Source organism: Schistocerca serialis, chromosome 2 (assembly GCF_023864345.2).
Source record: "Schistocerca serialis cubense isolate TAMUIC-IGC-003099 chromosome 2, iqSchSeri2.2, whole genome shotgun sequence".
NCBI lineage: Eukaryota > Metazoa > Arthropoda > Insecta > Orthoptera > Acrididae > Schistocerca > Schistocerca serialis.
In genome coordinates this window covers 546846061-546863188 of record NC_064639.1, presented here as the reverse complement: position 1 = coordinate 546863188, position 17128 = coordinate 546846061, and the positions used below count along the sequence as shown (strand labels likewise).

At 38.1% G+C, this 17128-nt stretch overlaps 1 protein-coding gene across 9 annotated transcripts in view; it reads left to right on the top strand.

Annotated features, from left to right (window-relative positions):
• The window catches only part of LOC126457526 (patronin), a 403664-nt gene that overhangs the window by 187927 nt on the left and 198609 nt on the right, over positions 1-17128 (top strand). For all 9 annotated transcript variants that reach the window (XM_050093876.1, XM_050093874.1, XM_050093879.1 and 6 more), the window contains exons 3-4: positions 2441-2656; positions 6869-7093. In XM_050093876.1, the coding sequence (XP_049949833.1) occupies positions 2441-2656; positions 6869-7093 (441 nt within the window). The remainder of the gene's footprint in view (positions 1-2440; positions 2657-6868; positions 7094-17128) is intronic.

The following is a 17128-nucleotide window of genomic DNA, read 5'->3' as shown; positions in this document are numbered from 1 at the left end:
CTTTCCTTTCGTTCTGTTTTGTGTTATATGTCTCGTCTCTCTTATTCTCATACTTGTGGCATTGTTTTATTAGGAACAAGGGATCAATGACCTCGTAGTTTGGTCCATTTCCCCCTCTTTTAAACCAACCAACCAAATCTGTCCCTGATAGAACATGTGTGGGACCAACTAAGACGCCAACTCCCTTCCACTGCCAGTATCGAGGATGCCAGGGATCAGTTAAAAAAATTATCAATCAGCTTGTCTCAGGAGAGGATGCAACAGCTTTATGCCACCATTCTCAACCGAATCAGTGCATGCATCCAGGCTAGAGGGGGTGTAACGTCATACTGACATGGGAGCTCAAACTGATAAGTTCTTTGTAAATTAGACTCACTTTGTAACAACGTTACACATCCTGTCAAACCATTAAGTTTTATTTCGTTTCCTCCTCGCCGCACTGATGCGTCATTTTTTTGTTCCGGAAGTGTAGACGTATTACATAGACATTCTTACTCCTACTTTACACACACACACACACACACACACACACACACACACACACACACACACACACACGGTACCATGGTTTTCATCTTATGTCCACTTCCAAAGTACCCATTTACATCACCTTAGTTACCACTCATCATCATTAAGTTACTTATTAGTTTGGCATTATGTTATTTTACCTATTTTGTAGCAACATAATTATTGTCCATTTTTAATCCGAATGCTAGCACATTGTAAATTATGTTCCCAGTTACATATCTTGCCTGTTTGTCCCCTCACCGAAGTATGTAATAAAACATTATCAGTTGTCCTCATTATATAAAAAAAGTTAGTACTACATTGCTAATATAGACCTGTGAATAATCTTTGAATGGGTGGCAAAGGAAACGTTCGTGTTAGTGAATTGATAATCTCGGCTAATTCCAAAAAATTGGAAATAAATTATACGTAGGAAAACAAGGGTCTTGCCTTGAGTAAATGTGGATGTGGAAAGAGCGGATGACAAAACCAGTATGCAAAAGAGGGAAGCAAGAAAAGAAGAAAATGATCAGGGATGTTAAGATTGTAGAAGGAAAGAAGATACCCCAAAGAAAGATAATATCCCCTCCTCCCCTCTCATTACGGACACAACCAGCTTTGCCCCCACAGGCCCTGAAAAGTAGTCTTGACACACTGCTGTTGTGGGTCAGTGTAGATTACTTATTCTTTGAGAGGTGCTCCTGAAATAGCCAAAAAATCATAATACCACATCTGAAGTACAATAATTATAAATACTTCAGTGGTAAGTTGATATAAATTCTTCTGTACGCCATCAGATATTTGCATTGCTTAAATGTTCATCGCATTTGTGAATATGTGATCTGATGAATACCTAAGAAAATCTCCCAGATACATAATAAAAGAAATCATATATCAATTAGAGATTGATTCAAGAATAATGAACATCTTTGCATCAGTTGTGAAAGAACGTTCTCTTCATGTCGTCCTCAAACTCGGATCATAAACAAAGTTTAAATGCATTCGGACTAGATAATAATTGCAGTAGTTTTTACTGTAGCTATAACAAGTGCTAATGTGCCCAGAGCTGGTTTGAACATTGTATTTCATTGCCCCCTCCACCTTCCCCTTAGAGTTGTAGCATTTCTGCCGTTGCTCCTCTCAGTTTGTAGTACAAAACCTTAATAACCAAAACTTAAGTGCAGCTGAAGTAGAGTCTTTTGTGGTGGAAGTAGATGTAATTGTCTACAAAGTGAGTGCAGATACACCTAGTATTAAAATGTATTATGAAAGCTTCCTTAGAGTGTGTAATGAGTAAAAGGAATGATAGTCAGTTGTGACCAGAGGAGTATAGAATACCTACCACGTAGGGTAAAATGCAAGACAGGGCAGTACTACTTAAGACTGTTTGTTCTCTTTCCCCACATTTTAATGGTGCTGGGACACATGCCTTGCTGTACATCTTAGAAATTTGTTTTGTTGTTATGTGCTTGCCTGTAATCCATAGTAATTATAGTTTGGTATCGTGCATTACAACATTACAGTTGTTTTGTGATTGTGTCTGTAACAAAAGAATTCTCTATTTCTTGGTACGTGTATGGACTGCCACTTTTGGGAGGTCACCATGCCCATGGCCCCTTACCATTGTTGTTGTTGTTGTTGTTGTTGTTGTTGTTGTGGATTGAGTTTTGCACCTGCCTCTTTCATTTACTGATTAAAATGAGACCTCCATATCAACTGCCCTTGTCATCTATCCCTTCAATAGTTGCATCTCAAAACTCAATTTCTGTGACGTGAGAGAGAGAGAGAGAGAGAGAGAGAGAGAGAGAGAGAGAGAGAGAGAGAGAGAGAACAGTTTGCTCATTTTGAAAATGATGCACTCCTTTTTAAAATTAATATTTTTTACTTAAGCTGGTAGATTACTTCTATTAAAAAGTATCTTGTTTGATTACAGGATCAGGAACATTTGAAACCTCAAATAGTGCATTCATTAGCAAATGCAGAGTTGTACTGCCTAGGTCTTGCGAATATATACTCTGATCCAAATTACAACAATCTAAATCACTGGGCAATAATTCAAGCTCTTGCCAGGAAAGGAGTGTTTGTCAGTGAACCACCAGATGCCCAGCTGACGGAAACTGTACTTATTCAGACAACACCATTGAAATTGGTATGTCTACATTTTTCTCTGATTCATATGTTCAGTTGTTTTAATGTGTACGTAATTAGGTTTTTAAGGATATGGGTGGAAAAACTAAAATTTTTTATTTTATTAAATTCTATAGTCTCTCCTGATTAGATAGATATAAACATTACAGGGTTTTAAATGAAAAATGACCTACACATACCAAATTTTGAAGTTACAGTCATGTATGGCGCCATGCCCCCTTTATTTCTGTTACAGAAACCAGTATTATTTCGAAAAGAACTGTGAACTTTCTGTTTCCAGTGATTATATGTATGATACATTTTATATGTTGGTAACAGTGCAGGTTTCTAGTGTCTGTAAATGATAATCTTTGCTGGTATTTAATTTTTTTCGCTGAAGCAGTTTGTTCACATGTTACTGAATGTTTGTTGCCCACGTGCTACATATACAGAGGGGTCCAAAAAAATGTATCCACTGTTCGAAAGTCCATAACTGGCAAACTAATTGATGAAGTTGTCTCATCTTTGGTAGTGTCGTTGTATTGCATTGTTTTGTTTTGTCAGATAACAGTCGCCAGATAGTCAGTGTTTTGTTCTTAGTTGCACCTAGTTACTCGAGTAAACATGGCTGGCGAAAGGCTTACATTCGATGAAAGGAAGTAAGTTTTGAAGTGGTATTTTAAGTACGAAAACATTAATGAGGTTCAACGGCAATGGCGAAATGAGTATTAAACAGAGCCACCGACACGTTTAACGATTCGTCGCATTCGAGAGAAATTTGAAGCCATGTGTGTTTTAAAGATGTACACAAACAATGATCTGGACGACCTGTAACAGTAAAAAGTCCAGCTAACTTCCGTCGTGTGTTACAACAATTCACTCGTTCACCACAAAAGTCTGAGAGACAGTGTGCCCGTGACACTGGAGTGAGTCGCTAAAGTGTTCGGCGAATTTTGAAGACATCAAAGTGGAAGTGCTACATCCCACGATTGCTACACCCAATGAACGAGGATGACCCAGATCGTAGACTGGAGTACTGTGAGTAGTTTACTAACATGGTGCGCAACGATGAAGAGTTTGCAGAGATGATTGTGTGGTCTGATTAGGCACAGTTCAAACTCAGTGGTACAGTAAATCACCACAATTGCATCCAATGGGCAACCGAAAATCCGAACGTCCATGTAGACAAAGCCATGAATTTGCCAGGAGTAAATTTGTGGTGTGGGTTGTCTTACTGGGGCTTGATTGGGGCCATTCTTCTTTGATGGCACAGTTACCGGTGAGGTGTACCTTCAGAAGTTTCAGATATCCATTTTACCTGCCATCCGAGACTTGTATGGAGACGGAAGAGTTTACTTTCAACACGATTGTGCCCCAGCCCATTACCAAAATTGTGTTAGGGCATATCTCGACGAAAATCTACCAAGAAGATGGATAGGCCGTAGAGGTGCTGTGAATTATCCACCACGTTCCCCAGACCTAACTCCTCTGCACTTTTACCTGTAGGGAACACTAAAGGACGTCGTTTATTGACAAAAACCACGCATGTTGGATGAGCCTCGAGAATCCATCATACATTCATGTGCAAATATCCAACTGAACACATTGCAGTCAGTAGTATGTGCTGCAGTTCGGCGGCATCGTTTGTGTGTGGATATTAATGGTGACCATTTCGAACACCTACAGTGATATCTTTAAGTTGGACTTTAAGCTACACTTTCACCAAAAATGAGACAACTCTGTCAATTAGTTTGCAAGTTACGGACTTTTAAACAGTGGATACATTTTTTTGGACCCCTCTGTATTTGTGGAAGTACATATCCTTTAGTGTGCAATAAATACAAACTATGCCATGTGTCAAGAAATAAAATAAAAGGAAATTCCGTGCTAAATAGTTCACAAACAAAGTAAGCCACACTGTTGAAAGTAACCTATGTATCAGTTCTTCAGGGAAGAGACTCCCACATGGCACGCCTCCTGGTGATTCAAATTTTTGTGTTAACAATGATGCTGTTTGTAGTGGATTTGTTGTTGTTGATGTGAGCATGTTATCTTCTTTGGTAAAGGAAGTGGCAAAATGTAAACAGTGTGATCGTGTAGGCTGTCTGGAAATAACTGAACAACAAAGTAGCAGGAAGCATTTAGTGTCAAAATTAGTTGTTCTTTGTAGATCCTGCAATAAATCTACCTCAAATGATTTTGAACATTGTGCATAATTCATATGATGTGAATTTTAAGTTAGTGTATGCAATGCGTGCAATAGGAAAAGGAAAAAAGGCTGTTCAAATGTTTTGTGGTTTGATGGACCTTCCTCCTCCTCCTCCCAGTAGGTTCAGGAAATACATAAAAATGCTTTTAGGTGCCTTGACGGTTTTGTCTAAAACATCTATGAAGCATGCAGTAGAAGAAACTGTAAATATTAGTGGAACCCGGGACATTGCTGTTGCACTTGCTGGGACATGGCAACGTTGTGGACATTGTTCCTTGAATGGTGTTGTAAGTGCTACTTCTCTGGAGAATGAAAAAGTTGTTGATGTTGAGTGCTTATCTAAGTACTGCCACACCTGCCATGGTAACACTGAAGTACATAGTGAACATCAGTGTTCTAAGAATTATGATGGTTACAGTGGAGGTGTGGAGTGCGATGGAGCTCTAAAATTATTTAAGAGGTCCGTGCTCATTTATAACGTTAGATATACGAAGTACCTAGGCGATGGGGACTTTAAAGCTTTCAATCAAATTAATGAGTTCAATGTTTATGGTGATACCTCGGTAACAAAACTGGAATGTTTTGGACATGTGCAAAAGAGGATGGGTGCTAGATGGAGGCAGCTACGAAGAGAAATGAAAGGAAAGTTGCTATCTGATGGAAAACCTCTGTCTGGCCGAGGGGGATTGACAGAAACTGAAATAGGCCTCCTTCAGAGTTATTATGGACTGGCCATTAGATGAACTGCATCTCTGAATGATGTTATAGCAATGAGAAAAGCTATATGGGCCACCTACTTTCATGAGTTGTTCACAGGTGACAGCCCTTTTCAACGACTTTGCCCTAAAGGAGATGATTCTTGGTGTGGTTACCAAAAAGCAAAAGGAAGTGGTCAAATATACCATCATAAGCATTCTCTTCCTGAGCTTGTTATGATGAAATATAACAAATTTTTTAGAGACCTTGAGTGTCCCTGTTCATGGGGGCACTAAACATACAAATGAAAGTTTCAACCATTGCATATGGGAAAGATTACCCAAGAATGTTTTTGTAGGACTAAAAACATTAAAATTTGGTGTAATAGATGCAGTGATGTGTTTCAGTGATGGAGTGATAGGAAGGTTGGAAGTCCTGAGAAATTTAGGCATAAAATATGGCTCTAATATGGAAGATTAATTGCTTGCATGTGGCAGACAACGGGTGCATGAAGCTGAAAGATTCGTTCTTAAAGTTATCAAAGAAGCAAGAAGTGCTAACAGGAATGCCAAGAGGAAGCTTGAAGATGAAGAAATGTTGGCGGATGAAGACTATGCTTCAGGAATGTTCTGAGGCACAGTTTAATTGGACCCATATCTTCATTTGCAATTTTCCACAAGTTGTATTTTTCAGAATTCAAGTACAAATATTTCCTAAAGTTATAAAGCATTTCTCTAATTTTTTTTCTGTAACTTACAATAGTCCATGCTTATGTAGTAGACCTAAGCTTTATTGCAGAATCAACTAAATTATGGAAAAAATAACATTTTTATTAGGGAAAAAATATAAAAATTAAAATGTAAGACGTGATATTTTTTTTATCCTGTAATATACATAATAGTTGGAATTAAATAGGTCCAGTACCTCAGCCATCATGTCATGCATATCTGGTAAAAATTTGGTCTCCTTCAAATGTATAACATTGGATTAAATGGTACCTCAATTGGAGGAAGCATTTGGAAAAAAATTGCATCAATTTATTTGTAATGTTTTTAATAACCCTAAGCTGGTTCAAAAATATTCAAAATACTTCTAGTTCGTTTAGAAAGTGTGCTGCATTACCTGATATAAAAATCTGTAAAACATATACAGTATAAACAGTGCCTGAAAGAAATACGTGTTGATTTTATGTAATATTGAGCCGGAAAAGTACCCTGTACCCTTAAGACAATACCATCAATATTGAGTGTTAGTCCCAGACTTAGCTGAATTGAGAGCAAACAGCTATGATGCTGTCACCTTTCGCTAATAATGTAGTATTCATTTCAGAGTGCACACATGGCAGTAATAGAAGCAATGATGGTACTTTATGCGAAAGAAGTGGTTACACCAGACCGTGTCATAGCAGCAATCCAACGATTTAGCCATGACAGGGATGCTGGTGAAATGAAGCTTCCTTCAGACCATGAAGAGGGCTTGATTCTATGGATGCGCCATGCTACTCTAGCCCTGCAACGTCGGATTCATCAAGAACTTGAACATGGTATTGCAGAGGTAATACTTAATAATTTTGAATTTAAAGAGAGTAATATTAATGAGTCTAACCTTTACATGAATTGGTATCCAATGCACAATTAGTATTCACCAATATTATGAGTCCTTAGTTGAGAAATACATGGTATCACAATAGAATAAAATCACCTGTAGATGTGGTATGAAAATTTCTGGCAGAATGTAAAAAATTTAGGAGTAAAGATAGTAATTCGGCAAAGAGTTGAAGCGGTGAGTCATTGACAAGAATACAAACAAGACTGAAAACTTCACTAGTTTTCAGACAAATCCCTTTCGAGCTAGATTACAAACACATACACACACACATATACACACATTCGCATGCATGTGTGTGATCGCTCTCCTTGCTCTTGCTTGTGATCTCTCTCTCTCTCTCTCTCTCTCTCTCTCTCTCTCTCACACACACACACACACACACACACACACACACACACACACACACACATGCACACAACCTCTGTCTACCTACCTACAACATGCTGCCTGAATACACAATTGGGCATAAGCTGATGTGGGGCAGTATAGATTCGTAAATAATATTTATATTCTTCCTTCTGTTTTGTTTTTATACATCCATATTTCAGTAGAAGATTATGTGGTGGTATGTATGTACAGACAGTAAGAAATATTTCCTCTCACAATATATGGGGTACCACAGACTTTATTCTGGCCGAAGTCCTCCCTCCTACTCTTTAAATTTGGTACTTGTCATCCCTTAATTGTGTTAGCTTCTCTTCTTCTATGATAATTAGCACCCTTGTCCTCTGCACCACATAATGGGGTGTATTCATCTTCAATGTAGTCATTGTACAATGTGGTTACAATGTGTTACATTACTCCTTTCCCTGAGCGGTTTGCTTGGCTATGGCTTCCAGTAGCCATCACAATACCCTCAAGGATAATCTCGATTTGTTGGTATCACACATCATCGTCTATCTTCTTGGTATAATGACATATGTATTGTTGTAGTGTCTGACATCTACTAACTCTTTGTGCAACTTCATCATTGTTGTTGAAACAAAATAGTCCACTATTTATCTTCATCCTGGAGTAGTAACAGAAACGGAACAAATAGCATGCTGACTGTGTCCTTAGTATTTGCTGTTGAAAAATACATTTGATGAAAATCACTAATCCCAGATTGTCTCATAATGTATTGTTCTAAGCGTTTTGGTTTTAAGCTGGTATTAAGTGTGATGAATTTCACTTAACTTTATGAATATCCATGTTTCTTAAATGCAATCTTATGATAAGATCACAACAGTTAAATGTTTCCTTAAAGTATAGAACTGAATATAATTGAGCTCTTTATTAATAACTGTTGAACAAACTGTGATTAATAACAGACAAATATAGCATATTTACAGTTAAAATCCATCTTGTTACAATTGACCAACATGTTACCCATTGCTGAATAGTATGTTTTAGTAGTTGTGGTAAAAAGTTCGTGCATTTTTAAAAAGGAGATATTGTTCTGAAAACAAGTTATTAATTCAGTACAGACGTTTACCTGTAGGGCCGGATGTTAATTTTCACTGCCTTTTGCTGGCATGTAGAGTAATATTTTTGTTGTACTCATCAAACTGATTTTTATCTATGTTTAAGTATATTTTGTTGAGTTTACCACATAATCTGCATCTTTACTGACAAATGGTAGCTTGTGCTTCCCATAATGCTTGCTACTAAATCCCCTGCACTGGAAAAATGACAATACACATACACATTAATATTTCTGTATCAGTCCTTTACCTAACTGCTTTTGTGGCAGACAGCATGTTATCCTTTTAACTATTCCAGTTTTCATTAGTACATGCTTATGTCACTTCTTAAAATGTTAAGCCTGCTCCTCAGAAGTAAAACACGAAATAACTGCTAAATTATTGTCTTCACACTGTGTGAATTGAGCTGTTTGAGACATAACCAAAAGCTTGTGGAAGGACATTTTTGTTTGACAATATGGATTGTCATAAAATATTGTAACAGAAACATACGTCTTACTGAAACATTGAGAGGGGTCTGTTAAATGTTGGCATGATTTGATGATAGATACAGGACAGTAATATAAAAAGGTATCTTTTATTGTCCCCCATGAACCATGGACCTTGCCGTTGGCTGGGAGGCTTGTGTGCCTCAACGACACAGATAGCCGTACCGGAGGTGCAACCACAATGGAGGGGTATCTGTTGAGAGGCCAGACAAACGTGTGGTTCCTGAAGAGGGACAGCAGCCTTTTCAGTAGTTGCAAGGGCAACAATCTGAATGATTGACTAATCTGGCCTTGTAACACTAACCAAAACGGCCTTGCTGTGCTGGTACTGCGAATGGCTGAAAGCAAGGGGAAACTACAGCCATAATTTTTCCAGAGGGCATGCAACTTTACTGTATGATTAAATGATGATGGCGTCCTCTTGGGTAAAATATTCCGGAGGTAAAATAGTCCCCCATTCGGATCTCCGGGCGGGGACTACTCAGGAGGACGTCGCTATCAGGAGAAAGAAAACTGGCGTTCTACGGATCGGAGTGTGGAATGTCAGATCCCTCAATCGGGCAGGTAGGTTAGAAAATTTAAAAAGGGAAATGAATAGGTTAAAGTTAGATGTAGTGGGAATTGGTGAAGTTCGGTGGCAGGAGGAACAAGACTTTTGGTCAGGTGAATACAGGGTTATAAATACAAAATCAAATAGGAGTAATGCAGGAGTAGGATTAATAATGAATAAAAAAATAGGAGTGCGGGTAAGCTACTACCAACAGCATAGTGAACGCATTATTGTGGCCAAGGTAGACACAAAGCCCACGTCTATTACAGTAGTACAAGTTTATATGCCGACTAGCTCTGCAGATGATGAAGAAACTGATGAAATGTATGATGATGAGATACAAGAAATTATTCATGTAGTGAAGGGAGACGAAAATTTAATAGTCATGGGTGACTGGAATTCGACAGTAGGAAAAGGAAGAGAAGGAAACATAGTAGGTGAATATGGATTGGGGCTGAGAAATGAAAGAGGAAGCCGCCTGGTAGAATTTTGCACAGAGCATAACTTAATCATAGCTAACACTTGGTTCAAGAATCATAAAAGAAGCAGCCTGGATATACTAGAAGGTATCAGATAGATTATATAATGGTAAGACAGAGATGTAGGAACCAGGTTTTAAATTGTGACATTTCCAGGGGCAGATGTGGACTCTGACCACAATCTATTGATTATGAACTGTAGATTAAAACTGAAGAAACGGCAAAAAGGTGGGAATTTAAGGAGATGGGATCTGGATAAACTGAAAGAACCAGAGGTTGTACAGAGTTTCAGGGAGAGCATAAGGGAACAATTGACAGGAATGGGGGAAAGAAATACAGTAGAAGAAGAATGGGTAGCTTTGAGGAATGAAATAGTGAAGGCAGCAGAGGATCATGTAGGTAAAAAGACGAGGGCTAGTAGAAATCCTTGGGTGACAGAAGAAATTTTGAATTTAATTGATGAAAGGAGAAAATATAAAAATGCAGTAAGTGAAGCAGGCATAAAGGAATACAAACGTCTCAAAAATGAGATTGACAGGAAGTGCAAAATGGCTAAGCAGGGATGGCTAGAGTACAAATGTAAGAATGTAGAGGCTTGTCTCACTAGGGTAAGATAGATACTGCCTACAGGAAAATTAAAGAGGCCTTTGGAGAGAAGAGAAGCACTTGTATGAATATCAAGAGCTCAAATGGCAACCCAGTTCTAAGCAAAGAAAGGAAGGCAGAAAGGTGGAAGGAGTATATAGAGGGTTTATACAAGGGCGATGTACTTGAGGACAGTATTATGGAAATGGAAGAGGATGTAGATGAAGATGAAATGGGAGATAAGATACTGCGTGAAGAGTTTGACAGAGCACTGAAAGACCTGTGTCGAAACAAGGCCCGGGAGTAGACAACATTCCATTAGAACTACTGACAGCCTTGGGGGAGCCAGGCCTAACAAAACTCTACCATCTGGTGAGTAAGATGTATGAGACAGGCGAAATACCCTCAGACTTCAAGAAGAATATAATAATTCCAATCCCAAAGAAAGCAGGTGTTGACAGATGTGAAAATTACTGATCTATCAGTTTAATAAGTCACAGCTGCAAAATACTAACGCGAATTCTTTACAGATGAATGGAAAAACTGGTAGAAGCCGACCTCGGGGAATATCAGTCTGGATTCCGTAGAAATGTGAGGCAATACTGACCCTACGACTTATCTTAGAAGAAAGATTAAGGAAAGGCAAACCTACATTTCTAGCATTTGTAGACTAAGAGAAAGTTTTCGACAATGTTGACTGGAATACTCTCTTTCAAATTCTAAAGATGACAGGGGTAAAATACAGGGAGCGAAAGGCTATTTACAATTTGTACAGAAACCACATGGCAGTTATAAGAGTCGAGGGACATGAAAGGGAAACAGTGGTTGGGAAGGGAGTGAGACAGGGTTGTAGCCTCTCCCCAATGTTATTCAATCTGTATATTGAGCAAGCAGTAAAGGAAACAAAAGAAAAATTAGGAGTAGGTATTAAAATTCATGGAGAAGAAATAAAAACTTTGAGGTTCGCCGATGACATTGTAATTCTGCCAGAGACAACATAGGACTTGGAAGAGCAGTTGAATGGAATGGACAGTGTCTCAAAAGGAGGATGTAAGATGAACACCAACAAAAGCAAAATGAAGACCATAGAATGTAGTCGAATTAAATCAGGTGATGCTGAGGGAATTGGATTAGGAAATGAGACACTTAAAGTAGTAAAGGAGTTTTGCTATTTGGGGAACAAAATAACTTACGATGGTCGAAGTAGAGAGGATATAAAATGTAGACTGGCAATGACAAGGAAAGCGTTTCTGAAGAAGAGAAATTTGTTAACATCGAGTATTGATTTAAGTGTCAGGAAGTCGTTTCTGAAAGTATTTGTATGGAGTGTATCCGTGTATGGAAGTGAAACATGGACGATAAATAGTTTGGACAAGAAGAGAATAGAAGCTTTCGAAATGTGGTGCTACAGAAGAATGCTGAAGATTAGATGGGTAGATCACATAACTAATAAGGAGGTATTGAATAGAATCGGGGAGAAGAGGAGTTTGTGGCACAACTTGACTAGAAGAAGGGATTGGTTCGTAGGACATGTTCTGAGGCATCAAGGGATCACTAATTTAGTACTGGAGGGCAGCGTGGAGGGTAAAAATCGTAGAGGGAGACCAAGAGATGAGTACACTAAGCAGATTCAGAAGGATGTAGGCTGCAGTAGGTACTGGGAGATGAAGCAGCTTGCACAGGATAGAGTAGCATGGGGAGCTCCGTCAAACCAGTCTCAGGACTGAAGACCACAACAACAAACATCTTTTATTGTTGTTGGGTTTATGTGGGTCCTCACTTAGTTGCATTACTTTCTTTAAAAAGAGGATAATTACAGCAGTCCCAGTACGAAAGAATACAAATGTTGGCATGTGTGTTACTGAATTATCAGTTTAATATGCCATTATTGCAAAATACTTAATTCTGACTATGTACATAAGAATGGGACAACATGCAGGAAGCTTACCCATGATAAGATCTGTTTATCTTTAGAGAAATAGGATGATACCAGAGGCATTACCACCTGTACAACTTATTTTACAAAAGTAGATTGCAGAAAAACAAACCCATATTTACTGTCTCCGCAAATCCAGATTAAGGTTTTAACAATGTTGACTGAAATGTTTCCGTGATATTCTGAAGGAAGCAAGGATGAAATGCAGATAGCAAAAGGTTATCTTCAATTTGTACAGAAAAGGGACTGCAGTCATAAGAAAAAGCTATGAAAGGGAAGCAGTAGTTTAGAAGTGAATGTGGCAGGGTCGTAGGCTGTCACTTGTTACACAGTCTCTGCAGAGAGCAAACAGGGAAGAAAACCAAGGAGAAGTTTGGAAAAGAAACTGAATTACAGTGAGAAGAAATGAAACTTAAGATTTGTTGACTCAATGTAATTCTGCCAGAGAAGGCAAAAGACACTGAAGATCAACTGACCAGCATGAATAGTATCTAATTTGTAAGATAAAGATTTGTAAAAGTAGTGCCAAGGTAATGGACTGTAGTAGAATTAAAGTTGGATGTTGCTAGAAAATGAGACTCCAAAAGTAATAATGAGTTGTACTATTTGGGTAATTAAAAATATTTTGACCATGACATAATTAAAAAATATATCAAATGTAGATGTATTTGTCTTGAGTATAACCTTACATGGAAGTTGAATCGTGGACATTACAACTACAAACTATTCTTCAGACATAAGACAAGAACTGCAACAGTTACAACATTTTGCGTGACAGAGTATTGCTGTCAGTTGTGTTTATATTACACTATCTTTATGATGAACATTTTAGATTTATAACACTTACTGTGTCATGAAAAAGCTGCTGGCAAATTCTGGTAGAAACGTGAACAATTGTATGATTAAAGAAAATACTCACCAAATAGGGGAGGTGGGATTGAGGGATTGAGACATTCACATAAGCCAGAGGGTGTAAATAAGCCAAGTTCCCTGCTGTATTAATTCTCACGGAGTTACTTCTGCTTCAGCACGCACTATACGTGAGCTGTTGCGAAAGGGGGGTGTACAAGCTCAGGATATGTTAATGTTTGGTTTGGTCTGAGACCTGCACTGATTTTATCACAGTACAGGCTGAAATCTGGTCCCTATTCTGGTCTCCTACACAGTTTTAACTTGTCACATATGGTCAATATAAGTTAGAATTTTTAAGATTAATGCACGTTGTGCAATTTCACGCATGCATGCACACACTCTTTGGATTAATGTTAAAAAAAAGTTCTAATTTCCATTGAACGTATGTGACAAGTTAAAACTGTGTGGCAGGCCAAAATAGAAACACTCTCCTGCTCAACACTTCCTCCATTTAATAGGTGCCTGTCATTACTCATAATGTTTCTGATATATTTCTGTAGTGATTACTGGTTTGTATTAAATATTTCTTTTCAAGCCCTTGGCACAACATACATTTCTGCCATAATGAGGCTATATCACTAGAAATCGTAACGTTTTAAGATGATGTGCTTTACCTCCTGCATTTCTCATGTATCTCCTCTGCAGGTATGCAGGTTTACTTCATTTAAAACTCGGAAAGATTTGTGTTAATGTATTATCATTACCGAGAAGTAAAAGTCACCGGGAAGAAAACTGGAGATCAATACATACTCCAGATTTTTTTAAATACAAATTTGTAGGTTATCTTAAAGTAGCATTTTTAATGTGGTACGTGCCAGTGCATCATCTCAAACCACTTACATAAGGTAATGCATCATTGAGAAAGTAGCTCAGAAACATTTAATAGCTGCTTCTGTGTATTAGAAACATTACTTACCAATTTGATTTGTTTGTCAAAATAGCAAAATAAAAGTATGAAATTGGATTGTAAAGTAGACACCAAAGTCTCTTAACTCTCACCAAAACATACTTACACAGTAGTACCTATATGCAGGTACAGTGTCATTTGGAATACTATAACTTGAATTGAGGATGCTTTCTCTTTTTCCCCCTGGATGGTTTTGGGATACTAAAGTAAGAATACTATATCGTACCAATCCGCTGTTGCTGTCCCACTTAGTTTTTAAGTGTAATGGTAGCAATATAACTCTGTGGAGAAAAAGAAGAGCGAAAAAGTACAAAGCTGTATTTGGACCATCTTCCGTCATTTTTATTGGATGATCGGTGTTCGGTCAGATGTAGAAGCATGATCACCACAAACCATGTCATATATGTACAATCAAGTTTTGTCGCCATATTTGGAATTAGACAGGAGACATGTTTGACATCCGCAGCACATAGATGATGATTGATTGGGTGACATAAATCATCATGATGTCATCCTGCTAGAGATTGTGCCCTTGTCTGCCCTGATGACACCACTGTTCTCATAGGTACCTAAACAACTAAGTGCATTTATTTGGGGCTTCTCAGTATCGAGAGATCTCTCCCACACACCACTAAGATATAGCCACTGTAGTGGTTGAAATTGTCCTTGTACAATCTTATTTCTACTCCTTCATTAATAAAAGAATACCAATATGTAGGAATGTGGAACAAAAGTTTAGTTTCATCAAACAATTTGTCTGTTTATTTATGAGACAGTTTAGCAACTGCTGATTCATCAAGTTCTCGATTTTTTAATATGCATTTGAAGTTCTGCACAGCACTTGATAATGGCATAAGTAAAGTGACAAACATAGCTACTTCTGCACTTGAAAGGAAAGGAATCTTACAAATTCCAGTGAGTCAGAGACAGAGAACTGTCCTTAACTGGTAACAGCATCTCCTTTATCTTCTTGAGAGATCTGGAAATAGGTTTTATGCGTCTTCTTCCCAGGACTGTACTTATCATGCTAAGTCTAGCACTGCAGAAACAAAGAAGCACAGTAGGTGGGTCATCAAGAGGTTGTTCAACATTTTCACACCTTTATTTCATATAGTGCACTAATTTTACACCTGGTCATCAAGAACCATTCTTCCAGAGCATCTTCTTCTCTTCTCTGAAGAGTCTGATAATCTGTCAACTACTGCTTCAGAGATCTAATACTGATCTCAACCCAACTACCCACTGCCGCAACATGGTATTAAACTTTTCCTCCAGCACATACTATCCTCAGTGAGGTTTCCACTATTCTAATTCCATTCCAGCCCCCTTGTGATCCATCAGTCAGGAGAAGAAGAAGAAGAAGAAGAAGGACGACGTCAACGATGAGGAGGAGCAGCAACTCTGACTGAAGGATCACAAAGGGGCTGGAATGGAATTAGAATAGTGGAAACCTCACTGGGGATAGTGTGTGCTGGAGGAAAAGTTGAATACCATGTTGAGGCAGTGGGTAGTTGCGTTGAGATCAGTATTAGATCTCTGAAGGAGTAGTTGACAGATTATCAAACTCTTAATTTCTAATTGCATCCCGGCTTTACATGATTCATTCGAGCAGTTACAGTTCACACAATATGCAGCTTCATCCAGTCAATCCTTCAGGAGAACATATCATTAATCAGTTTCCAACTGATGTAAGTTTCTTTCTAGATAGCTGATAATACTGCCGAGCAACATACAACACAAAATTAATGGTATATAAAATCAAGTTAAATTTTCTCATATGATATTTTATTGTAGTGTTTCCCTTTTGTTTTCTCTTAAGTTTTGTATGTGTTGTCAATGAATCCCATGTGCTCAGCATCTCACTGTCACCGCTCTACCTAACTCTAATCTGGATCTAAAATAGCACTAAACAAAGCATCATAGTCTCATTTGCGTTGTCAACATGGCCCCCCATACGTTCTCTCCTATAGAGCTCTAGGTTTTGCTCAGTTTTCCCATTACTGGCTGTTCTTGATGACAGGACATTTCAAAAGTATTGGAAAGCTAATGGTTCTGTATCTGATTTGTTCTCTCCTCAGTTTGTGTGATAGGTATTAGGTAATAATGGAACACAACTTATTTGTTGCAGAGTACAATTTCTGTAGATTTCAAAGTAACTTTAGGCTTTCTTAATGGAGTTCAAAGCAATTCCCTTTGATAAATGTGACTGAGTGATATGTAGTTAATGAGGCAGAAAATTCTCTTTTTCTCTTCTTACTTTTTGCTGTTTAGCAACTCATTGTAGAAAGTCCCATCTGCACCAGAAGTACAGAAAAAGGGGTAAGGTATGTTTCTTGGCTTTAAAATGGTGATACTATAATTTCATTAATTTCATGTATGCCGTATGAAATGTCTTGGAGATTGCAGAGAGAGAGAGAGAGAGAGAGAGAGAGAGAGAGAGAGAGAGAGAGAGAGAGGTAGGTAAGGCATGGTCTGGTCTTGATGTTGTGAATGGCTGGTGAGATTGTGAACAGTATGTGAACTGCTGCTACATAGTTCTTTGTAAAGGAGTTCGACTCAATGAATGTAGAGCTATAAATTGTTTTTACTTGTAAAATGTGACACATTTTAACTAATGCTAATATGTGTCGGATGTGATTGCTTGGAGTATGACAATGAGGA